Below are 25,451 nucleotides of genomic sequence, written 5' to 3'. Positions count from 1 at the left end.
ATTTTGGAGAGTCTACTGGTACTTGTGATTACAACTTTATATATTTTCTCATTTGTTTTACTTTAATGTACATGTAGCTCTTTCCAATACTGTAATTAGATTACTTCTAGAAACCAAAACTATGTTTTAACTAACTATCCAAGTATTGAGTGGCTGCATCTTGGTTTGGATCCTCTTTACTGGTGTTTTTTAGGTTAGTTGTGTTCTGTTAAAAAGCTTTAGAATTTTTTTTTTCCTTTTAATGAGTATGTAAGCAGTTTGTGTCTAAAAGAAAAAGAAAAAAAAGTTTGTAAAAAGAAAAAAAACAAAGCCTAATGGATTCTGGTGCTTTATTTTTTGAGATATCAGAACCATAACAGAAAAAGAGGAAGGAAAATCCCTATCAGCTGATTTCATTAGTTAGTCAGCTCACCATCTTTTTTTCTGGGACAAAATGTGATTAAGGAAGCCCAGATCATGACACTTCCTCTTCAAGCTGCACATGAGGCATCTGGTCATCGGTTACTGTCTTTGCTCTGATTCATACGTGACTAGAGCAGAAAAATGAAAAAAGTGACCATTGCTCACTGATCCAGCTTTCTGCTGAAAGATTGCACTGCAAATTTGATGTTTGTTGAAGGACGTATTTCATCATAGAGCTGAAGGTTGCCTATCAGTTTTGTCCCAGTTCTCTTACTGTAAATAGCTGTGAACTGCATTTACAAATCATCTGGCTTTCAACATCAAACTATGATTCGAGTTATCATGATGATAATTATTTTACCAAAACTTAAAGTGAGCTTAGATCAAAATCATTTAGAATTTTATACCAAATGCAGATATTTTACTGTAGTCCTTTGAGGCTTTTGCTGAAACATTTTTTTTTTTCTGTTACCATTTTCTTTTTTTTCTTTTTTGCTTGATGCATTCCAACCACTTGACTCCACTTGAACACAATTTTCCCACCATCTTCTCCATGACAACGAAACACATCATCAGACTCTTTGGTAATGTGATCATTTCAGGCTGTTTTTTTTTCCTGTATTACCAATAAAACTTACCATGCTTACTTTAAATATTAATTCAACCAAATTAATCAGTCATGCCTGTGAAAACAAGCATAAAGAAACATAATTTCCTCTGTATTTTTATTCCGACATTTTATTTTAAGAACATCGCTCCGTTCAGTGAGTCAATGTTCCCAAGAACTAAAAGAGATTAGCATAATTAGTTGCTCAACAAGGTCCCAAGGTGTTCTCGAGTCTTTTTGGGGAACCCACATTGTGTCTGAGGGGCCATCCTGTGAGTTAAACTAACAGAATGCTCTGCCCTGCATCCTTCTCTATCTCTGTGCTCTGTTTTCTTTCCAAATAAAAGCCTGCATGCTCTTCCTGTGCTCACCCAGAGAAAGAAGCTTCAGAGCTGTCTGTTTAAACACGCATCAGCAGAGGGTTCTGATCAATCGCTCCTTTACTGAAAACATGCAGGACATTTTTAACTTAATTCACAAAATCTGTATTGGCCCAACGTGAGACTTTACGCTGGATGAGTCATGATGCACACACATAATATTTGCTGGCGCCAGAAAGTGAAGGCAAACATGCTTTGGCGTCTTCCCTCTCTGATAGCAGGCTTGTTAAAGTATGCTCCACTGCTGATAAACTCGACGTGCAATAGATGTTTTCTCTTCTTTTCTTTTTTTCCAGCGGAGTGTGAACTCTTTCAGGCTAAATGCTTCCAGATGGGAGTTTGAAAGGGGCACATGGAGCGGAGGGGGAGGACAGAGTACAGAGAAAGGGAGCAGTGGGGGTCTGTCAAAAGCATTCTGCTTTACTGACGAGGGCATTTCCTGTCTGGATTTTGGGGGATTAAGTGTGTGTGCCTGTGCATGTGTGTGCATGCATGCGGTGTTTATGTTGTCAGTGCATGCAGAGAGCAACAAAACAGAAGACATGGTGTACTTGCCTGTTGTTTGAATTTGTGCTGCACACTAAGAGCACACTCTTTTTTTAAAAAAGTTAAATGTTTATTACCAGAGTTTGCACATTTCTGAGCTTTCTTTAGACTCTGTCCACCGAAAGCTTCACAGTGGATTTCAGGAACCAAACACATGGTTGTGTTCTGCAATGTGGAGTGAAATATGCTCCTTTTCTTGGCAGATTGATTGTATGAGAGCGTCCCGGGACTCACAGAGCCTAAAAGCAGCCTCATTGTTCTGTTCATTCATTTCTGACTGGAGGTGTTATTTGAGCATTCTAGTTGGTGGCATGGGACTGTCTACAGACCCAACACAATGCTTCCTTACAACAGCCCTTGTTGTTTTCTTCTCTGTGATGCTTATAACTATTTATTTCCCTGTCCAGTTTTGTGAAGTTATTTGTTTCCATCCTCTCATTTTGGGTTGTTGGAATGTTTAAGGTTGATTTTTTGAGGGGGTTGCTTATTGGTTATCCAGGATGAGTTCCAGCAGATTAAAAACATCTTTGCAAATTGTTGCTTTCAGACAAGTTTTATGCATTTGTAAAAACTTAAGTGATTTGAGACAAACATTCAAGTCTGACTCTAAATATTGACCACTTTATTGTCTAGTAACTGCCCCCTGTCCCATCTCACTATTTTGATGAACTTTTTGGTGATGTGCAAATTTTGCTCTTGAGGACGCGACTGTCATGTTGGCTCTTGAAATGAATTAAAGAATTTTTGGCTAAGTATCAAAACAGAATTCAATGGCTGGATGGATTCCAGGACATTCTGCTGCTGGTTCAGCGTTTCTAAACACAAGTAAAACTCGAAAACCCACTGATTTCTTAAGTGTGGCCTTCCTGATCAAGGTCAAAGGTGTTTTTCCATGAAATTATTATCTTCACGGTTAGTCTAGGTAGGACTTTCCCAGTGCAATCCCCTGCATTTCCTTTTGTTTTTAATCAGTTTTTTCTTCTTTTCCTGTTAAATGTATGAACACTTAGCCCCATTATACCCATATATAATCTTTGCAGACTGTCTAAACTGAAAAGTTTTATTTGGAGCTTTTTGAGTTATATCTGTGTCGATAAATCAAACTTACCGTCCTTACTTTAGACATTATTTAAACCAAATAAACCAGTCATGCCTGTGAAAACTATTTCTGTTTTCCAACTCACTTTTTTGTATGTTGCAAGAATGACTCATTAACATGAGTGCTGAACATGTAGAAATAACCAGTTTGACATGACTTTACGCAAGAATATGATTCAGAACATGTGACATCAGCCTTTCTATTTGTGGATTTTATGTTTACAAAAATCTTTCCAGATAACAAATTCCAACACCATGATTATAAACCAAAAGGACCAAATGACAACACAAATTCAAATGTATCACTTGTTTACTTGAGATTTTCTATAAATATTTTGAGCCTAAGTTATAACGCAAATAAAAACCGAGAACTTAAACTGTCTACAATCCTCTCAGGAAATGATTTTGATAATCATGACAACATAAATAAAAGTAGGATAGACTGAAATTTTAATCTAAACCTTAACCTTTTGTGTTGGATAGAAATCCAATCATAGAAATTTTTAAATCTAATGAGAGAAGAAAATTAACTTTAACTTTGAGATTGATCTGTTCCAGCAGCACAGATTTTAAAGTTGTGTCTAGATTATAGAGAAAAATCTTTATAAAAATGTAGGGACACTTTTTCTGATTTACTGTGAAAAGTACATTAGGCGTGCACATGTTTAATGTACTTTCATTTATGGTCATATAATTTAAACAAGGGAAACCCTCAAAGAATGAAGTTAGTGTTTTTCATATACCATGTTGCTACACCAGTTATAAAACTGAACTGTCTTGTAAGAAATAAATAATGTGTCACCACAAGTGTTTTTTTTATAGTATGGAGAACTGCTTCAACAAGAAAAGATGATGTGCTTTTCGTGTCAAACTGTTCCAGTATTTGTCATTCTATGATGATACATAGAAAGACAAAAGGGACCGCAACAAAGACGAAAATCAGCAGAGAATAGAGTTCAACTCTGTTTTCTGTGCAGGTAATTAAACTTTGGAAGCTCTTTTGGCCCACTGCTGCAGTTAGAAGCAGGGCAGGTGTCAGGTGAATTAGCCACACCCACTTTCCTTCCACACACCTCACAAAGCAAGACCAGACAAGCAAATTCAAACAAAACCACACCTGATTAACTGTTCAACTTAAAAGAGTTAAATGTTGGCATTACTGTGGGAAAAAAACGGCCATGATTCCAACACAAAGTATCAGAATATCCAGAAGTAAGATACCTTTACTTAAAGATAACTTTTGTAAAAAGGCCTGGAAAAATCCAGTTTCCAGATATTGAAATACAATATAAAAGAACAAATAAATTCCTCTTAATCCCAGTCTTTATCAAGGCTTTCTCTGATTTTGGTGACAAGACATCGTCTAATAACCAATATTTGAACGTCATTTACAAGTAAAAGCCCTAAAAACGTCTACTATTAGGTCAAGCTCTACGAACATGGACCTGGGGTGCGCGCGCGGGGGTCTGCGTGACAATTGGGCGGGGCAGAAAAAGTTGAAGAGGCGCGAGGACGAGCAAAACTCCGCTTACGTCACCTAACGTCACCTGGACTTTCCGCAGGTGTCACGGTTTCTGTTCAGACAGAGCGCGGAGACCGGGAGCAGCGGTGGGACTCCCGCGAACACGCTCCTGTTTCCGGGATTTGCCTTTGGGAAGTTTTCTGAAGTTCGGAAGAGAAGAGAACGCGGAGCTCCGTCCGTGAACGCCTCACTCACGCAGCGGGAGTCAGCGCCGGTCATGTCGGCCGTCAAGGCCCTGCAGCAGTGGTGCCGGGTCCAGTGCGAGGGATACCGGGATGTGTCCATCACAAACATGACCACGTCCTTCAGGGACGGCCTGGCCTTCTGCGCCCTCATCCACAAACACAGACCCGAGCTCATGTGAGTATATCTGTCTGTCTGTCTGTCTGCGTGTCTGTCTGTCTGTCTGTCTGTCTGCGCAGGAACCGGACCTGACTCTACATGTCTGTTGAGATGAGGACTTTGACCTAAAGAAGCCAACATAAAACCACACTGTCACCGACTGGGTGGCATTTTTTTGGGCTAAAGGAAATATGGGCTGAATTATTTTAAATGAATTCCTCCTTGTGAGATAATAAAACAACAACAACAACAACAACAACATTATATCGACAACAGCTGATAGTCAATTATTTCAGATGCTTCCAAAAAAGCAGTTTATACAAGTGATTTTTTTATTTCAACTTGTGGATTAGCATGAATGTCTCCTGTGGAATTTCATGTTCAGTTTGGAAGTATTTGGGAGACACTGCACATGCTCAGTCAGAGGGCTCTGCTGGAAAAGCCCAGAGCAGGTTTTGGTTTTCAGTCAGACCCTTTGCAAAGGTTTGTGTAAATGGGCGACACGGGCATCTGGCTAAGCGGATTTTTCCATGAACTTTTCATTAGTTCACAACCTGAAGGAGAAGTCGACAGAAACCTGTTCCTATAGCATTTCCTCAGTGCATGACCCTCAGGCTCAGCTGATCAAGGGAAACGCTGGATTTCTTGTAAACTCAGGTGTCTCTAAAACAGGAGATTCTGACGTGTCTCTGATCTAAGCTGGTCTTTTTAGAGGTCAGTCTACTTGGTTTTCTGTATTTTCTGCTGCTATGTCATAGTTAACAGGAGTTGCTGTACGTCCTGATTGTTTCTTCCTATTATTCACATCATGAGGACACTTTGGACATTTGTCTGTTAACTGTTCAAAACCCCAGTGTGAGATAAATGTTGCATGATGGATGGAGGAACCTTTTAGCTCGAAAAGCAGAAGTTTGAACTTTTTTTGGTCTGGAGCTGAGCATTTGTCCTGCCTCTGCAGCAGGAAGTACTTGTTTTATCTCTTCCCTCAAACTGTCACTTCAGCGATGGGGTTATGGAACTGACCATAATGCCTCCAGAGCCACAGCTGCACATGCTCCGTTTTGCCACCAGCAGACCGTGGAGAATCACCTGAAAGTGTTTGTCAGTTACAGCGGATCTATGAGTCAGGGTGTCAGCTGTGACTCCGCCCATTTATCCTCTGTGGGTCATTAAGGCCAATGTCTAGTTGAGAAGTTGGCTGTTTGAGTTGCAGGATGTCTCACATGACTTGTTATGAAACTTCCTGGGAAGGAGAGGGAGGACAGAGTCAGGATCCAGATGATCCAGATGTCAGGTCAGACGAGGAAAACGAGGACGCACACAGATCTAGTCGTATACAAGTACAGTAGATGCATCAGAATGGAGAGGATGCTGGAGGTTGCAGCTCGCCATTGTAGCTTCCATGTCACTGCTTCAATCTTTTTCAAACGGCATTCTTTTTTGACTGCTCCTGAAAAAATGAAAAAAAGCCACATGAACATGCTAAAAACACCATTTTTTTATCGGGGTGGGTCTTTAAACCATCTTCAGATGTTTCGTTTCGACTCAGAGCAGTTCTTTATTTGTTGAAGATGATTTTTTTTTTTTTTCATTTTCCTTCCAGGTAGCTGCACAGAATAATGTTTAACCTGGAACTGGCTCAAAAATTGGTGAAGAAACTGACAATGTACAAAGAAAAACGAAATTTTTAACCAAAAAAAAGTTGCAAGATTACAGGACAGCCTGTGTCTTCGGATGGACATGTCCGGATAGGTCTTTGCATGTTTGTGGATTTCCTAATAATCATTCACACGCCTGGCATCCTTCACAGGGCAGAGCTGAAGGAAAGTGTCTGCAGCTTATCTTTGTTGAGTCTTACAGGAAACAAAAACAATAAAATCAGCTCCTCCAGTCCTAGAGCTTATTTGCTAACAAAGGGACTTTTTCTTTCCTTGTTCATAGAAAGTAAAAAGTTAATTATTAGTACTTGGAAGCTATGGAATGTTAGCCGTTTCTGTACAGTGTTGAGGTTTTGTCAATTGAAATCATGTTCAAAACTGATTCACCATCACCACCAATCAAGCGTGATGTTGGGGTGTTTAAACTAAAGGACATAAAAGATCTCTAAGGTCTTTTTGTTCATATCCTATTATCTAAGCATGTGCTGAAAGCTCTTCTTGAAATGCTTAACTTACTGCAGGGATAAATGTTCTTGATGAGAGGAAATGATGCATGACTCAGCAACACGTCTTTCTTGTAATGCGGACGGCTCATTTTTCTCCTGTATCTGTTGCAGTAACTTCAACTCTCTGTCAAAGGAAGATGTCTATGAGAACAACAAGCTGGTAAGAAACGTTTCCATTTGATCCGAGTCCCAAAAATGTCCAGCCTGGCTAGACTGGAGCATTTTTCCCGTTTCCCAATAGTTGGGGAGAATTTGTTTTACGATAATTTATAACTTCTTTCAAAGTTTACAAACACTGGGTTGGGTGGAATTGCTCTTCGGCATAAATCTATCGCAGGAGTTTCCTTCCATTTGAAGGAGTGCAGTGGATGAGGCATTTCTGTCCACACGTCCTTCCAGTCCACGAGTTTTTATCTGGGACAGTAATGAGGTCCTCCTAGTAAACTCCAATAACTGTCATTCAGCCACTTTAAAGATCGTTTGTGGTCATTCATTTGGAAAAGATTTGTCTTGTGACCTACGTCTTAATATGTTCCTGAATTAGATTAGCCACAGAGCCACCCCACATCATGATGCTGCTACCTCCATACATCTCAATTGGAATGTTTTTTTTTTTAATTGCTTGATTCTTTAAAAAAAAACAACAAACATTTTAGATAAATGGAAACTGTACTCTAGAATGTAAGCAAGAGCTCTCATTGTTGATTGTGGAGGATTCATTTTCTCTTTACTGGATGAGTTTGCTGCATTTGCAGCTATAGAAGTCTTGTCATTGTGGATGATGACACTCCTTATGGTTTCTGCCAGCATCTTTATGATGTTTCTTTTACAGCAAAGCATCAGCAGTTCTGTAATTTATGCACATTTGTTTAAAATGCAAAAAGTTTGTTTTTGAAGGTAGGACATAAAAAAATAGTTTGATTAACTCTGTGAACATCTGGTTGAAAAATGCCTTTGTATATTTTTATTTAAGAATTGGCTTTTACAATGTAACACGACACACATGTTTTCTTAATTTAATAATAAGCTTTGAAGGCTAAGCTTCTTTTCTTTCTTTTTTTTTGTTATTAGGTTTTCTCTTTGTCTCAGTAAAACACTTACCGGTAGTTGAGTTTTCCCCCTGTTTCAGTCTTCATAACACATTTACTCAATAGTACCCAGGGCTGCACTATATGAGGAAAAACTCGCGATTTGCGATATTAATGATCAATATTGTGATGACGATATAACCTGCGATACCCGAACAAATAGCAAAAGAACAAAATTCATAATTTCTATTTCACTGCAACGGTATAACTTAAAAAAGAGTCAACATAACTTTAATTATACTCCAAATGACCCTCGTCTACATTGGAGGCGAGCATCTAACATAAAAGACTCCAGCCGATTGGTCAAATTGGCCTAAATTGATTTATTTGGTTTGTTAAGGATTTCAAGCTGCCAGAACATTGTTTTGGCACATTTATCAAAAGTTTCGCCTTCTTTTGCAGTATGCATATTGCACATCTTGATAGCTCAATAAATTTGTGATTTATTGTGAAGGCCTAGTACTCACTAATATAAAACATAGCAACACGGTTCTCTTTTGAAGCATAAAAACGGTTTCTGATGCATCGTCACACAATTAAAAACATGATTACTTTGCATAATAATTTTACCCAAACTTTGTGTCCAATCTAAATTGACATTTTAACAACAAACTGCATCCTCTGAAATTTATTTGTATGGAATACATTAAAAAAAAAAATACATTTTTATGTTAATGCTGATAGATGGATCCAGGGTAATTCAATTTCTACACGTTTTCATCCACATTTATTACACACCAGTTGTAAGATGGTCATGAATGTTGGATCGAATGTCTGGTCGTTTAATTGTTTTGCTCTTTTGCAAGAAACACAAAGTGGACTTAACTGAAGGGGTTTCCTTGCATAATGAGAGGAAATACTTAGTGTATTATGTGTTCTTAACTTTAACTTTTAACAGCTTTGTCGATATTTAGACTGTTTTACTTTCAAACTTATGACTAAAAGCAAAAAAATCTTCGTGATTACATAACTCCTTGAGTTGTAAAAGAAAGTACCGGAAAGTATTGCCAAAGGCTTGGTAAGGTGCACTGTAGTGCAGTTTATTGCCGTCCTAAAACCCTCTGCTGTTTATCTGCGGTGATCGTCAGATTGGAACTCTGTGCTGGCTCCTCCTCCTTTTTCTTCTGTGTCTTAGAGTCTCATTGATGAGTGAGTGACACAGACATGCAAACCTGGTAAAGTTGAAGGAGAATATTATCCAAATAACAGAAGAGCTGATCTGCGGTCCAACACTCACATGTGGCCGTGAGCTCTGCATTAGTGCTCATTATTTCTAATAATTGTAAGCTCAATCATTTGTTTGATTTCTAAAGTAGCTGTGGTCACATTTAGAGATGGATTGAGGATTTAAGGTCATGTTGGAATGTTTTTAGCTTTGGCCTTTGATAAGGACGCCCCATCAACGCATCCAACTTTAGGCGTTTTGGATCCTGGGCTTGCCGCTGAGAAGATTATCTCTTAGTTTTCTCCTGGATAAGATAGAGCTGGTTGGTGCTTGAGGTGTTTAGATAACTGCTAGATCTCTTGTGCTGCATCCCATTTGTTTATTTAAATGCAGAGTTTTATTTGCAGGCCTTCAAGGTTGCAGAGGAGAAACTGGGAATTCCTGCACTGTTGGATGCAGAAGACATGGTCGCTCTCAAGGTTCCTGACCGCCTCAGCATCCTGACATATGTCTCACAGTACTACAACTACTTCCATGGTCGTAACCCTAGTGAGTACCTTCTGACTGTGTCCTGCCTGTGTGAGCCTGTGCAGCTCTCTCACCTCTCTGTATCCTTGTCTGTTGGTGAACAGTCGGTGGTATGGGGGCTATCAAACGCCCGGCGGACGGCCCCATGGGGGAGACGCCTGGGAAAAAGAACTCGGCAGTGGCGTCTAAAGTCTTTCCTGGATCTAAAGATGCAAGAGAAAACAGTCCTCCTCCCTTTCTAAACAGGACAAGACCTTCTCCTTCACCCAAACAAAGCCGAAATGCACTGCAGGTAAGCTTTTTGCGTTCTCTGTCAGTGCTCCCAAACCTCCGGGCCGCATAACATAAACATGAACATGACTTAGAGTTTTTCAGTTTTTAATAATCTGATTCTGAAAGGAAGTTTTATTTTGGAAAAAATATCTGATTCTCCCCGATTCATTCGACTCATTCTTGACGCGTGTCATGTTGCTCGGTCATCTGTCCAAAATCCATCCACTACTTTCTTAGAGCGGCTGCACTGACCACTAAAATGAAAAACCCCAAGCTAGCAAAGTTAAGAAAAATAAACCTTATTGAAAAGTTTCTTTCGGCAGAAATGTCACAGAGGAAACTGGAAAAAAAAGGATGTAACTTCAAAATAAAGGGAAGCTGCTTTTAACAGACAAAAACCAGGAGTCTGTACTCCACAAATGGATTTATTGTGACAGTTGACCATAATACCAAAAGAATACAGACCATAATAATAATGCTAAATATTACTGTTACAAGGAAGCCCCTAATAAAGTTGTTCAAATGGTGGGTTCATGTTTAATATTTTATTTAGAAAATTACAGTTTTGAGACAGTTTATTTATTTATTTTACGGTAATTTATTCGTCCCAACTTAAAAGTTAGATGAGGCTGAAGTTGGCGTCTGATTTTTTTTTTTTAGCTTCCACTTTGAAAATTATGGGTCTAGTGAAAATCGATATCATATTTTAATGGTTCCTACACAAAATCTAGTGTACAATAAAGTTTAAACCAGTTGCAAATATTTTAGAGGATGAAGATAAACTTCACCCTCAAAAGTGAGGGGGAACTGGAAGCTAAAACAAAAAAAAAAAACAACTGCCTTCCAGTTCAGCCTCATACAGGCCAGTCTGTGAAAATATTGTCTGACATTAAACGGGTCCGTGGTCTTAAAAAGGTTGGGGACCACTCCTCTCTAGATCACATTTATAGGTTAAAAAGTGAGGTAGAGTCATGCCAGTTCACCATTAACAAAATGCTGCAGATGAAAATGCATGTCCATGCTTTAGGATTTAAAAAAGTGTTTTGTTTTCAGGATGTTAATGCTGAGAAACCATCTCAGACTGGTACACTGAGTAACAAATGTGCGTCCTGTAATACACACGTACACTTGGTGCAGCGACATCTACTGGACGGGAAGCTTTACCACAGGAACTGTGCAAGGTGAGAACACTACGGAGTGGATTTTGTGGAAAAATGTCTTTTCTCCACCACACAAAAAATGTTTATAAATGAAAGGAGAATTCATAACAAACGTTTATAGCAAACGTCAAAAGAGAATGAAAGGAGAATTTATAGCAAAGGTTTTTCCATAACACGTCACTTGTTAAACTTGCTGCTTTTAGTTTACTCATCTTAGCGGTTACATTTTTTAATCAATCAAGAATTTTAAAATGGGTTTTACCTAGAATTTGATGTAGGTAAATAATTTATTAGATTTGTGGCAAGCACAGGGTTATGAACTGTATGATTCCATTTTCTGTTGAAGGAGCTGAAAGGCTTTAACTATTGGAATGAAAATGGTCAAATATGTTGCTAGGATGAAATTTGAAATATTTTTTTAAACTTGTTTATTACTCCTACTTCTGAATCTAGGTTCAACAGGAGTAAAAGGACAAGTTTGTGTTAAAACGTAACCTAAATGATTTTCTCAAAACATCTTTAAGACACTATGTAAAAGAAGGAAAATTAACTTTACATGACATGGATAACAAAACTGAGTTTTGCATTTACACATGGCTCAGTGCAGAGAAATTGTTCATGTTTTCATTCACCTAAAAGAAAAAATTTCAGGAATTGTAATTTGAATATTTAAGTCTTAAATAACTCATTCATTCATTCATTCATTCATTCATTCATTCATTCATTCATTCATCTTCTTCCGTTCATTCCCTTTCGGGGTCACTGGTCTTAAATAACTAAATATGTAAATATTTTGGCAAAAATTTTTAATAGACTATGGTAAAAATGTTCTGTCTCTTCATTGCATTTATCTATAATTTTGCTGCAAAAGGATTTTAAAGTAACTGGGGAAAAAAGGTTGTTTTCCAAATGCTCAATAGGGTTTTTATTAGCTTAAATGTTCACTCAGTAATAATGCTAACACAAATACATATATTTACTTTAAAAAATGAGTTAGGTGAATGCATGATGTCAGGTAGCTGATGGAGGCATGGCTGATTTGAATGGTGGAAGTAGCAGGTAGCTTCTCTAAGTGGATTAGCTTGGTGTCATATTGTTCTTTGTCAGGCGCCACATTCTTACTCATGAAATGACTTAACCACATTTGGGGCAATTTAACTTCCAAGTAAACAAAGCAAAAACACATTTTTGACTCTTTTTTTTTCCAGATAATTGTCTTCCAGATGTAGTCTACATGGGAAGAAAAGCCCCAACATAATCCAAAATTTCTGTCTTAATTCCTTCACGACTCACTACTTGGTGCTATAGATCGTGTTTGCCATTTCGTTTGGTTGTCCGAATCTACAATTCCAAAATCCAGTGCCCTAGAAATTTCCCAAAAGTCTCAACGAAAAGCCAGTGTGCATCGATGCTCACTAGATTGGCGAATAGAGAGCATTGTGAAATAAATGTATTACTTGTTTTTTTGTCTTTTCATAAATCATTCAAGTTTTCATCATCAGAACACAGCAGATTGATGCATTTTCTTTGTAAAATGTTCATAGTTTTTAGTTTTATTTGTTTTGTTTTTTCAGAAAATCTGTGAAGTCATCTGGTTTAAAAAAACAACGTAATGAGCGTGGTGTATGAATTGCTTTTAATGTCCAGGCCACTAGATTGTCCTGCACTTTAGGTTTTCAGTAGTTAGGAAGTAGGGAGGGAATTCAAGCACAGCCTAAGTCAATTCACAAGCTAGCAGCTGGAAAGCAGAAGGAATTCTTTTGTATTTTAACAATAAATATCATCGGAGGATTTCAGTTTTCCTTCTTTTTTAGACTAAATCTTTAAAGGCCTTGTTAAGACTTTGGACAGATTTTAAGTTAAATGGAGCCCAACAGAGGTTCAGAATTGGTCATTGCTGTTCTTGAATGTTTTTCCTCATTGTACATTTTGGTTTCATTTTTGTTTCTCAGGCAGTTATCACCAAACACAAGCTCACCTCTTCGGGATTTACCCACCAACAACTATGTTTTAAAGCCTCAACCAGATGCCAGTAAAACCAGAACAACGAGTCCTGCTCAAACACCGATCAAAGCGGGACCATCGTGGCTGACCAAACAACCTGCCACGCCTTCCAGTATTTCTTCTACTTCACCTCCTTCATCAACTGTTGCTTCTGCTGCTAAGGAAAGAATGCCACTAGTTGTGTCCAAACCCACAGTTTCACATGTCACTAGGAACACCTCCTCAATCACCACACCTGTTCCCGCTCCTCGCTCTTCAATGACTGCGGCCAAGACAAAGGAGACCAAGCTAAAGTTCCTCCAAGCTGAGAAGCCGTCTAACCCACAGGAGAAAGCAACAACAACTATCAAGTTGGACATAAATAAAGGTCACAGTGTGACGGCTAAGAAGCCAGAGTCCACGGTGGGTCAGGCTGTGACCTTATTCGTTAGTGTGAAGGATCAAAATAAGGGTGCTACTGTTGCTAAAACAACTGGTGTGGGAGAGACTGTGAGCAGCAAACAGACAGACAGCGACAGTAATAAGAAAAAAGCTTCAGCAGCAGCTTTTCTCTCAAAGAAAATAACAGAAGAAAACAACAATGACACTAAACCCCAGTGGATGAATGTAGCTCTCAGGAAAACTGACAAGTAAGTGAACAACCGCAGTCACTGCAAGAGAGGATCAATCCTTACATCCTACTCAAGCCTGACCTCTGCTGGTGAAAATGGTCTTCAGTGGATTTATCCGATTTTTTTTTTTCCAGACCTCAGCCACAAACGGAAACAACTAAAGCAGAAACTGAGGCTCCTAGAGGGCGGATCAGGCTGAAAGCAAACCCATCACTGCTCGCTGACCTGCAGCCTTTAGACAACCCAAGTTCTGCTCCCAGTGGTAGATCTCCAGAACAGCCTTCAGACAAAGGAGGCCTGAAGTCTGGCAAAGCTTCAACTAACACTTTAGGTAAAAGACTTGTATTTTACAAAATTTCATCAACAATAATCAGAAAATGTGTGTAATAGAGTCTATTGGAAGAAAGTCACTCTATTTAATCTGTATTTGCCACAAAAAAAGTAAACTGTAGTTTATTTTATGCCCATAAAATATTTTTTTCTGAGCAACTGAGCAGTTCCTGCTATAGAAGACAGTCCACAATATTGATTGATAGTTGTGCAAATCTATACATCTTACAGATATAGCCAAAAACCAGCAGTCTGACATGGTGTTACTGCACTCTCTGTGTCCAGTCTGTGTTTGAGGAGTAAAACAAAAACAATCTACAACTAAATACTGCTTTTGCTTTAGGCCAATCAATCATGTCATTTAATATTTTAGTGGCATAATGAACTGTCTGAACTTCCGTGTGAAGCTAAATGAATTATAGGCTTAGAATATTTTTCATATTTTAGTTTTCAAATTGGACAGCTTTCCCCAACCTTTGAATAAGTTCTTAATTAAAAAGTAACATCTACTCGGATCAGTGCTACTGCAGTTTAACCGGCTGAGAAATGCAACAGAATCACATGACCCGCTTGTTGAGTTGAGTTCTGTATTTTTTTTCTGGTTAAATTGTGCAGCCTGCTAAAGTTGAAATGTATTAATGTGGTGAATTAGAAATGGTTCTAATTTTCTTTCTTTGTAGTTTCAAACAATGAGTCTCCTGTAGATTGGAGGTCAAAGCTGAAGCCTGTTTCCAAAGAAATTAAAGAAGCAAAGTAAGTCTTTTTTGTTTTTGTTGTGTTTTGTTGCTATTTTGTTTGTGTTATGTTTAATTCTGCTCCGAAATGCCTCTCCTTTTTCTGGCTTCCATCCTGTGGAACAGTGGCTCTTAGCAGACAGACAATGTCAGGCATTAACTGGCAGAGCGGAAATTTTCTTTTTAAATTCTGATCATCCATCCATCCATCCATCCATCCATCCATCCATCCATCCATCCATCCATCCATCCATCCATCCATCCATCCATCCATCCATCCATCCATCCATCCATCCATCCATCCATCCATCCATCCATCCATCCATCCATCCATCCATCCATCCATCCATCCATCCATCCATCGTTCCGGTTTTTCCTCAAATGCTGTTAGGACTGATTCAGGTTCTCCACGGTGCAACACATGCTCAATGCTCAGAGTTCCTCTCCCTATGTGACCTCTGCTCTTGTTCTTGTCAAATAAAACTAAGCTGGGAAGGGGTTGTTCATGAAAACTGGGAGATGTCTCCTAATAGTTTCTTTGTTTTCCCCCTTGTCTCCTACTACTTCATTCATTTTTAGACCTGCCAGTATTCCAGTGTCTCCTGCTAAACCGTGGTCCAATGGAGCTGGAAAGACTACAGAACTTCCTGTTGGACCGTCTCCAACTCCTCATTCAGCCAGCTCTTCTGCAAATTCACATTCACCAAAGGGTATTTACATTTGATCATTTCAACATTCTTTGAAGAACCAAAAATCCTTCCCCTCTGTGTTCTCAGCTCTCACACTTGTGTATGCTGCCGTTTAAAAAAAAAAATCTCTCTTTCAGTACTCGAGAAAAGCCTCAAACCGCAAAGTATAAACGGCACCAAGCCAGAGTCAAAGGGCACTAAGGTACAAATACTCAGTCTCTGCTATTCTGTGTCAATATTTAGATTGAGGCCAGTCACCAAACTTCTTATTTTTAATGTTTTTCTTTTATTAATTCTGACTTTACATTTTAAAGTTTTGATCTCCAATTCTCTGTTTATTAGCTTTTTTAATGAGCTGTATAAACTTGAGGAACTTTGTTTATCTTCTAATTCTGACTTGATTCCCAAGTTGAACCAAAATCACTTAAATTAGAAGCAATAACCGGTAGTCGACTCACAGCCTGCCTGTCTGGCGAGTTGTGAGCGTCTTCAGCAGAACTCTCAGCTCTAAACAGGAAGCAGCAGCAGCAGTGGAGGATGACTCCATCAGTAGACGGGTTCAAATATTTCAAAGCAAACCTTTGGAATTTACAGTTCACCCAAACAAATGTACAGAGGCAGCTGCAGATTAGTCTCAGGGTTCATCTCTGTCCGTTGGTGTGGTAGCTCGAGCTGCACTGGCCTCCTCGTGGCTTTACACTACAGCAGGTCTGTAACAGACTGCATCTTCCTCATGTGGAAGACACAGGAACACGGTGGAATTTAGTCTCTGTTAGTCATCCTGAAGACCTGGTCCTACAAAACCAACAGAGGGCTTTCGGAAATGGATTTGGCATCATATAATGGTTATTTTTGGTGTCGGATCATGTTGGAAAAAGCAGATGGAGACTAATTATTTCATGAGAAGGGGCAGACAGACTTCTAAAAAGATACAAAAAACAGTAGTGGATGGACAAATGGACCCACATAAAAGGAGGCCCTGTGTGTCTGATATTCTACACCACATGCATAGTTGATATAATTCACTTACAGTATAAGTAAATTAGACTGTATTTAGATTTTTTAAACTTGTTTGTGTTCTTTGTAAAGTTCCTAATTTAATAAACTCAGTTTAAAAAGTCAAGAAGTTGTGAGTTATTCTCAGGCCAGAAGTGTTTTTAGAAAAGGGTTTTGTGTGTAATTGCTATCATTATTTGTCTGTTTTGCTTGCACGCTAAGCAGGGTTTAGGTATGTCATTTCTGTTTGTGCTTCACACTTTTGTGTGATCGCCCATGTAGACAAAGCCGAACTACATTCCCAGAGAGGAGATCATCAAGGAGCTCCAGGCGATTGAAGAAAACGTGAATGAGCTGGAGAGGCGAGGAGTGGAGCTGGAGATGAAGCTGCGCAGCGAGGAGGGTGAGATGATCGTGCTCGTTACGCACGAAGGGGTGGAAACAAAGGTGTGTGGTAAACTGGGAGTGCGTTTGTGTGTCAGAGGGTGCCGACGACTCGGTCATGGATGAGCTGATGGAGGAGTGGTTCAGCTTGATCAGGAACAAGCAGGTGGCCATGCGTCGGGAGTCTGAGCTCGTCTACATGTGAGTGCACACACACCCATCCGGAGGAAGGGTTGCTACTATTTAGCAATTAGGGAAACAGACCTGCAGCCAGAAGGTTGACAGTTTGAGTTCCCAGTATCCCCCCCCCCAACCTGCTACACCACACAGCAAGGAAGAAGACAGCCTTCATCACCCCACCTGACCAACACCACCAACCAAAGCAAAGTCTGCTGAGGGTTTTTCATTTGAAGAGAACAGATTTGATCTATACATGATGAAGATGCACTAGATGTGAGGAGAACTTGTGAATAACTTTTGACTCCTTTGATGCAATTTTTTAAATCATATTTGGTGTAACATCATTGCAGAGGTATCCTAATGCACCACAGCATTTCTACTATTATTTTATTTATTTTCAACGAAGGATAAAAAGTTGAAAACCTTGTCTAAAGTGGGAATAATATGATTTAATAAATGGAGTCCATAAGTTGCCATCAAGAAAATATAAGTGATCTTATTAACGCCCTTATTTGGACTGAAACCTGGACTGAAATTCTCTTATGATGGTTTTTTGGGGTCCAGTGGTAAAACTCAGGATCTGGAGGAGCAGCAGCCCAGTGTGGAGCAGCAGCTCAGGAGGCTGATGGATAAACCTGGTGAGGTCTTTAGAGGAGAAACCCCCCCCCCCCAAGAGGAAATGGGGCAAGACTGAAGGCTTCTGTTTGTGCGCAGAGCATTTGAAAACCGAGTGGGACAGGAAGAAAGAAGCAGAGCTGATGGAGAAACTGTTGGAGATCATCAATGACAGAAACGCCATAGTGGAAGGTCTGGACGAGGACCGACTCAGGTGGGCTGTCAGAATGAGAAAGTCTGGAGCAGTTTGCAGACTTTTGTTTTTAGATCCAGTGCTGTCTTTTTAACCTGTTATACACCAAGAAATATCATGGTAGTACAACCAAAAATCAGCTTAAGACAAAAACACACAAAAGAGAATAACACTCCTGTGTACTGGCTAAAGTTCATAAGCTGAAGCCTTCCTCACAGGTCAACCCCTGTGCGGGTGCTGCGTGTTTTTGGGTTGTCCTAGCCCGTCCAGGGTTGTAGAGTGGAAGGTCTGTATCTTAGAGAGAACAGGTGTGTCTTCCTGTCCTCTTGAGGTTTGTGCGGCCACCTCATGACACTGGAACGTACCATTGTTGGGCATCGTGAACACTTGTAAGGATAATTGAAGTCACACGCACTTATGACGTACGGGGGATACTGTTCCACGGCGCAGCATGCCTGTAGAAAAAACATTTTTTTGTCCCTGATCTTAAAATTTCCTGTGGGCCTCGTACAGATTTACCCCCCCCCCCCCCTGCAGACAGTCCGTAAGGGCAGCTGTGACAGTATAACGGTTGTTTTTTCGCTCATAGAAAAATGCACTTTTATTAATCCTTTTACTATTTGTGCTTCATTTTCTCAGAGAGGAAGAGGAGGACGAGAAACTCAACAAGATGATGATGGATTTCAGTAAGTCTCCATTGGCGCCCGCCTCAGCTTTGTTCATTAGTTATCACAACTTGGTGTGACCAGCAGTTAGCTAGCCTTTAAATGGTCGCATTTAGGACTTCTGTGTGTGTGTGTGTGTGTGTGTGTGTGTGTTTCTCACTGAAGTTGGAGGAACTCTCATTGTGGCATACAGAAGTGTGTGTGTGTGATAACCCTACTAGGAAATGTTTTCATCTCATTCAATCTAAACTTTGTTAATGGAAAAAAAGCATCAAACAAAATGCCCCCCCCCACCATTTTTCTTTCTTTCTGTCAGCAGCTTTGCTGTTAGACAAATGGATAATGTGGCCGGGTAATTTGACCCTCTGATAGAACACAGTTAAAGCTGACTTCATTTGCAATTCATGATTGGAATTGAGGAGATTCATTCAACTTCAGAGAAAGGTTATTATGTTTCAAGCCAGCGAATGGCTGCAGTGGGCTAAAGATTAGCTATTTCACTTTAATGTATTCATCCAGTCAATGCCAACGTTTCTCCGTTCATTCATGGGAACAGGCCTGTGTTAGATGGTACGTTTATGTGTGCTCTACCTTCTGTTGCAGACGTTAAGAAGGAGAAAGCAAAGAAGAAGTCCTCCAGGTCCAGACTGTTCAGCTGGGGAAACAAGAAGGAGGGATGATGCTCCGCAAAACTCACCGACATGTCTGTGTTTGACGCTTTTGCTGCGTACTGTCAGTTAATCTCATGAGTCATTGGATGCATGATGACAGTGTGTGTGGCGTTTGTTATAAAAATGTCCACCCCTCCATCGACGGTGTCACTGACGCCCCCCCCCCCCCCCCCCCCCGACACACACGGGTTAATGACTCAGAGCCGTGATGTGATTAGGCTCAGTGCTCCACTTGTTCAGTTAAAATCTTCTCCTAATCTCCGGGTTTCATGCCCATACATACACACTCCTGCACTCTCTGAGCATCGCCTGTGCCGCTGTTTGAAATCATATTTGTTTACTGCAACGCTGCTGCTAATAGGAGCTAAAGACGAAGGCTTAATACAAAGGTCTGACAGCTGTCTACCGGCTTCAAGCCACAAACCACTTGTGACCAACATTAAACTCCTTGTTTCTGTGTTGCACATTGTATCCACTTTCTGTACATTTTTGTTAAGAAAAAGACTTTGTTTTGAGGTTTGAAAATAAACTTTTATTTATTAGTATATTTGTTTTTAAGTCTCTCTTTTTTTTTTGTTTTAGCCCAGGTTTTGTGACTTCTTTTCCTGTTATATTTATCTGTTCTATTTGTAAGGAACTAGAACCAACTGTTGACATCCAGCTTTCACCTTTAGATCTCTGACATCTTTAATGCAGTTCTTGTCATTAAAGGGTTTTGCTGGCTGAATATGAGTCGATGGGGAGGCTGCCAGATGTGATCCACATTGGACCTGAATTGACCTGTTTAGTCTTTGAATTGGCAACTTTTTATCTTATGCTTGTGATGCATGTAAATACAGCATGCTTGCCTGGGTTCAGAAAACAGTCTTGATCATGCATAAAATGTTCTGAACCTTTAGTTTTGCATTCCTCAAAAAAAAAAAATCTTGCTCATGGTGTTCATGTGTTTACCAAACGGATTTTTGTTTTCAAGTTAATGGCATGTGACAAATTCCTGAGCAGTGGTTGGTATTACAAATTTTACCTTTATATATTTTTCTCTTCTAAGAATTGAAATTCTTATTTCAAGTTAAAGTGATATTTTGGCTCATAAATTATTAATTAAAAGTACATTTTCAAGTGCAGTGAAGATGCAGTGACCTTTGCAACCACTGGGAGGCAGCATGATACCTCATGTCATCCACACTGCTGAGCAAAAAAACCTCAGGCTTGTCAGAGTAACATCTTGGATTTGGAAATATCTTCAATATTTAGTTAATATGATAAAACAGTTAGAAAAATTCCAGATTGGACAGTATTAATACTTCCATTGATGTTCACCTGAGTCATTGTTTTGATCTGCTTGACAAATCAATGCATATTCATTGTTAAGAAGACTCCTACTTCTAACAGATACACTCATCTTGCCTTTTATCAGCCACTTTGATTTAATGTGAAGAAAGACAGAAAAATAATACATCTTTCAAACAAATTCAAATACTTTTTCTTTTGGAGTTTCTTTATGCTTTTATGAAGAAAAGCAATGTTACAATCATCAAGATTAAAAAGAGCAAGAAAATTAGCTTTAATGATTTGCTTCTTCCTTTTTCCTGTCATTTAGCGTAAACATATAAAAACGATATAATCTTCCTTTCTAAATGCTCCTGTCGTGAAGTGTGAAAATGTTTGTTGTTTCTTCCCTCCAGCAGTGATAAAGTGTTCCATCCATTCACCTCTCTGTGTCTGAATCAATCATGGCTTTTCTTAACCTGGGAACATATTTATCTTTGAGAACAAAGAAAGTCCTCTTCAATTCAACACAATACGATTCTGTTAAACATGGAGGGGGAAAAAAGCAGCTTTAAACTTTGAGGTGGTTCATTTCCATAACACAGTCACTCCTCACACATTCTTCACACAGACCTGCAAACAGTTTGGTGAGTTTTGTTCTGACACAATTGTGATTGAAGCCTTCTTGGCTCATATCTGTCTGATTCCCATTAAGGCTCCATCAGTGTTGGCCCGCTTGCAGCTGCTGTAGTTTCACACTCTTTTATGTCCTTATCACTTTTTAAGGTTAAAAGAAAGTTGTTTTCGCAATTTGGCATGTTACATACATATTTTGAGTATTTTGGTGAAGCTTTGATGTTGCTGATGTTTTTTGCACTGAGGAGACTATTCTATTTCATTCTCAAGGCAAACTAATGCAAACTAAAACTTGTCTTTCTCAGAGTTTGGTAACATTATTGTGATTGTAGATTTTATTTTGTATAAATCAAATTTATGTCTTAGATTTAAAATATCTTCACTAGGGGCTCAATCTGCTGGCTGCAGCATTCAAACTGATCTGTTGGCAGAGAGAGAAAACCATTTAAAGTGTTTTTTGATCTGTAGTGAGTAAACATGAGATATAGTAAAATCTATAACAGAACTTGTGGAATTGAGCAGTAAAATGAGGGCCAGTTGGCAATTTTTTTTCAGGAAATCCCATCCTAATCAATTATTCAAAGCTTTGTCTGTGCTGTTGTGCAAAAATAAAAGGGCACATTTACTCTTGTAGTTTAGTTTATTATTGACTCATCTTTAAAGAAGTTTTTTTTTTTTTTTTTTTTATAAAACATTGTGATTATATACATCCATCCTTACTGTCCTTTTAGATAGAAACAAAATTAAAATGGATACTTTTGATTTTACATTGAACTTATCAATCATAGATCAGTTTTTTAATGGTACTTTAGGTAGTTAAAGGGAACTGGTCCAAATTTTACTCATGTAAGAATATGTAAACAAAAATCCAAAGCTAAATTCAGTTAATCATGACAAAAAGAGTAATAAAAAGTACTATAAGGGAGTCCAAAGCTTTGAAATTTTATCCTCATTTTATCCTTTAACTTACTTTTTCATGGAAAACATCATTTGTAGATATTCTGAAACCATTTTTGTGTATTTGAGACCAGTATCTTAGTGTGTTCGTCTTCAGTAAAACTGAAAATAATGACTTAAAAGGAAGATTTAGTTTGGCATGAAGGATGGGAAGGGAGCTTGATGTGTTGGAATCCGTGGCAATGTGATTTTTGATGTTTTCCTGCCAAGCAACACGCAGTGGAACGAAGCGGTTGCGACTCCACTCCTGTTTTTTGATTTGTTTTTGTCGTTTTTGTGTATGAGCGTGTCCTTGTGACAGGGCATGGAAAAGCGATCACAGCCCTTCTCTCCTCCTGCAAGAGCCTTTGGATGTCGCCTGAGAAACCCTTTGCATGTGGCCTTTAGCATCGTAAACACACACTCACACACTGGTGGTGGTGACATGAGGGAAAACCATTGCAGGGCCTTTGGTTTACATCTCCCTCTTTGTGTTTCTTTAAGTGTCTGTGACAAGGTGATCAGCACACAGCATGTGTGTGTATGTGTGTGTGTGAGAGCACGGCATCCACTCATCAGCTCCTCCACGGTTGGATACTGATGCTTTCTTTTTTTTTTTTGCAAATGAGTAATGTAAAAGACAGAGAGGATATATGCTCAACGAGCCTGAAACACCATCAAGGGAAACATTTCTCCTTATGTCTTTAAGCTTTCTGAGAGTTCAAGCATGGGGCACGAGAGAACCTCGTCAAAAAAAGAGGGTAAAATTGGGATATGAAAAATGTGTGATTCTCAAATCAGTTTTCATTGAGACGACATGAGCTTAACTGAAACCTGCTGAGTGGACAAAACCATGTGTGGAGTTGCATGTTCTCCCTATGCCTTCATCTTCTTTCACCACCCCAACACCGTCATTTTAAACGGATACGCCTGTCAGCAAGAAGCCCGTCTCTGACCCAATAAACTGGAAACTTCACAGGTCCTGATGTTAAATCCACCTCCACCCATCCAAAAAAGAGAACAAATCAGCTAACAGATTCATTTATTTCTACAGTTTAACGTTTGTATTTGTCCCATTTTTGCTGAATTTGTATTAAGGAAAAAAACTTTTCTGCAAAGTTAGATTTATACATTTATTTATTCATTTTAGCATCATGCTTTTATTGACATTGATCATAAAAGTACATAAAAACATGAGCTGCATCATCTCACAGCAGCATCACGACATGATTACAGCCAAAATACAACAACGAAAAACACATAAATAAAACTAACAAGTCATAAAAATCATCCTGTCAGAAAAAAATCCTAACCTGCTTTTTACAAATAATAAAATATATATGAAGACAAATATTCCAGTCAATAATTTTTTTATGTTTCCAAATGGTTCAACATCTGCTTTTTGTATGCTCAGAAAATAGGTTTTTACTTTAAACAGTTATTGTTTCATTTTTGTCTGAATTTTAGTTAGCACATAAAAAAATAACTTTAGTTTTTAGGTTGACATGACCCCACTTTAGTACATCTAAATGTGCTTTTCTACAGATTCTTAAATATCGTCCCAAAGATAATTGACTTTTTTGAAAGACTCATGAAATGAGTGCACCTTTAACCTCTCTGCACTTTAATATGTGGAATATTTCTGTGGGACACTTTACCAAGAAGCCTTCATGCAAACATCTGACATTTCTTTTTTACAGAGGAGCCTTTGTGTTTGTTTTATGCAGATGATTTATGACCTTACAACAAACAATTAACTTTCAGAATTCTGGTTATTGTTTCTTTGGTGACCTGTCCAGGGTGTACCCCACCTTTGTCCAACATTAGCCGGGACAGCCTCTGGCAACCCCGTGATCCCGAAAGGGATTTAGCGGGTTCGGAAAATGGATGGATGGGTTTCATTACTGGTCACTCAGTGTCAGCGACATATCAAACTGCCAAAAAGGTCAAAATTGATCCTGGTTAGTCCTCTTTGCATCTAAAACAACTCTGTTAATCTTATGTCCACCATTTTTCTGTGGAGCTTTGCTCTGTTGTGTCTTTGCTGGTTCATGTTACACAGCTTTAAGTTTATTTGCTGATTTGCTGTTGAAATGAATGCCTTCTGTCAAAACAACATTTCTCCCTCTTGTCATGTGAAATATCCTGTTTCAGAGTTGGGATTGGGTAAAATTCATTCACAGATCTATTCCCATACCTGCTTCTCCCTGCTGTGACGAAGCACACAGCATATATCAACATGTTTCCGTTTTAAAGCTTTTATCCTAACCTTTCTGCAGAAAACCCCAGCTTGAGACTCATTTGAGCTCAGTTCAGATATACTGCTAGAGTCAATGTGTTGTTAGAGAAGGTTTTGTTTTCTGTTTTGGTTTCATAGATAAAATTCTGGCTTGTATTTTGTCTTTTTTAGCTGTCATGGGTGATATTTCTTATTTTGACATTTTGAGGGTTAGATTTGGAAGCTGGATCAAGCCCTTGGCCTCATGTGGTTTTGGTTTAAGTCATGTGTTGACCTGAGCTGTCAGGATGCACATGGTAGCTCATTTGGAGCCCAGTTGGCAGCTGTTGAGGATCCATTAGCGTTATTTGTGACATTGTCACACAGCAGTGTGTTAAAATATTGCTAAAATGGAACTTGAAACTATTTTGTTTTAAGAAAAATCCTCACGTAACCCTTGTGGTATCCTAGGCACTTTAACATTGTGAGTTGGGTCATCTAGACCCACTAAAACCCACACAAATCATTGAAGAAAAAAGGTTTTTTCTTCAATTATTTGTGATGGTGTCCATGTCCATGTCCACTGGTGTCCATGGATCACATGAAATCTTTCCACCTTTATCCACCTTTGTCATGGTAGGAATAACACATCAAAGTAAGGGTGGGGTCATCTAAGATAGCACAATTAATAACGTTCTACTTTGTTTTCTGTTAGAATTGTGACACCAAACAGTCAAGTCTGGGCTATAGATGCATGCTGTAGTTTAACCCTTGTGCTATCTTAGATGACCCCACCCTTACATTGACATGTTCTCCCTACCATGACAAAGGTGGATAAAGGTGGAAAGATTTCATGTAATCCATGGACACCAGTGAAGATCACAAATCATTGAAGAAAAAAGGTTCAGAGCACTGTCTAGTGGGTCTAAATGACCCAACTCCCAATGTTAAAGTGCCTAGGATAGCACAAGGGTTAAAAATGCTGAAATCTAGAGACGGTTGGAGTTCATCATCCAGCCGTTTGGATTTTATAATTCAAGCAAAA

At 39.0% G+C, this 25,451-nt stretch overlaps 1 protein-coding gene across 1 annotated transcript; it reads left to right on the top strand.

Moving 5' to 3' along the window:
* The first annotated feature begins 862 nt into the window (after window positions 1–862).
* Window positions 863–19,892, top strand: micall2b (mical-like 2b). The gene is made up of 16 exons (XM_011478092.4): window positions 863–4,915; window positions 7,173–7,221; window positions 9,722–9,863; window positions 9,947–10,134; window positions 11,169–11,296; window positions 13,228–13,908; window positions 14,025–14,221; window positions 14,901–14,973; window positions 15,534–15,664; window positions 15,781–15,845; window positions 16,922–17,042; window positions 17,122–17,224; window positions 17,768–17,841; window positions 17,918–18,032; window positions 18,651–18,697; window positions 19,280–19,892. The coding sequence occupies exons 1-16, from the start codon at window positions 4,773–4,775 to the stop codon at window positions 19,354–19,356; spliced, it is 2,334 nt and encodes a 777-aa protein (XP_011476394.1). The 5' UTR covers window positions 863–4,772; the 3' UTR covers window positions 19,357–19,892.
* Window positions 19,893–25,451: the final 5,559 nt, after the last annotated feature.

Source organism: Oryzias latipes, chromosome 1 (assembly GCF_053564925.1).
Source record: "Oryzias latipes strain Hd-rR chromosome 1, Olatipes_Hd-rR_3.1".
Classification (NCBI taxonomy): Eukaryota; Metazoa; Chordata; class Actinopteri; order Beloniformes; family Adrianichthyidae; genus Oryzias; species Oryzias latipes.
Note: the sequence above shows the minus strand (reverse complement) of the source record. Positions and strands in the feature narration are given on the sequence as shown.

Excerpts from the sequence above, each read along its gene's own strand:
- micall2b (XM_011478092.4), top strand. The coding sequence starts at position 4,773 with ATGTCGGCCGTCAAGGCCCTGCAGCAGTGGTGCCGGGTCCAGTGCGAG. Across the intron at positions 7,222-9,721 it reads TCTATGAGAACAACAAGCTG|GCCTTCAAGGTTGCAGAGGA; the intron begins GTAAGAAACGTT and ends TTTTATTTGCAG. Across the intron at positions 9,864-9,946 it reads CTTCCATGGTCGTAACCCTA|TCGGTGGTATGGGGGCTATC; the intron begins GTGAGTACCTTC and ends GTTGGTGAACAG.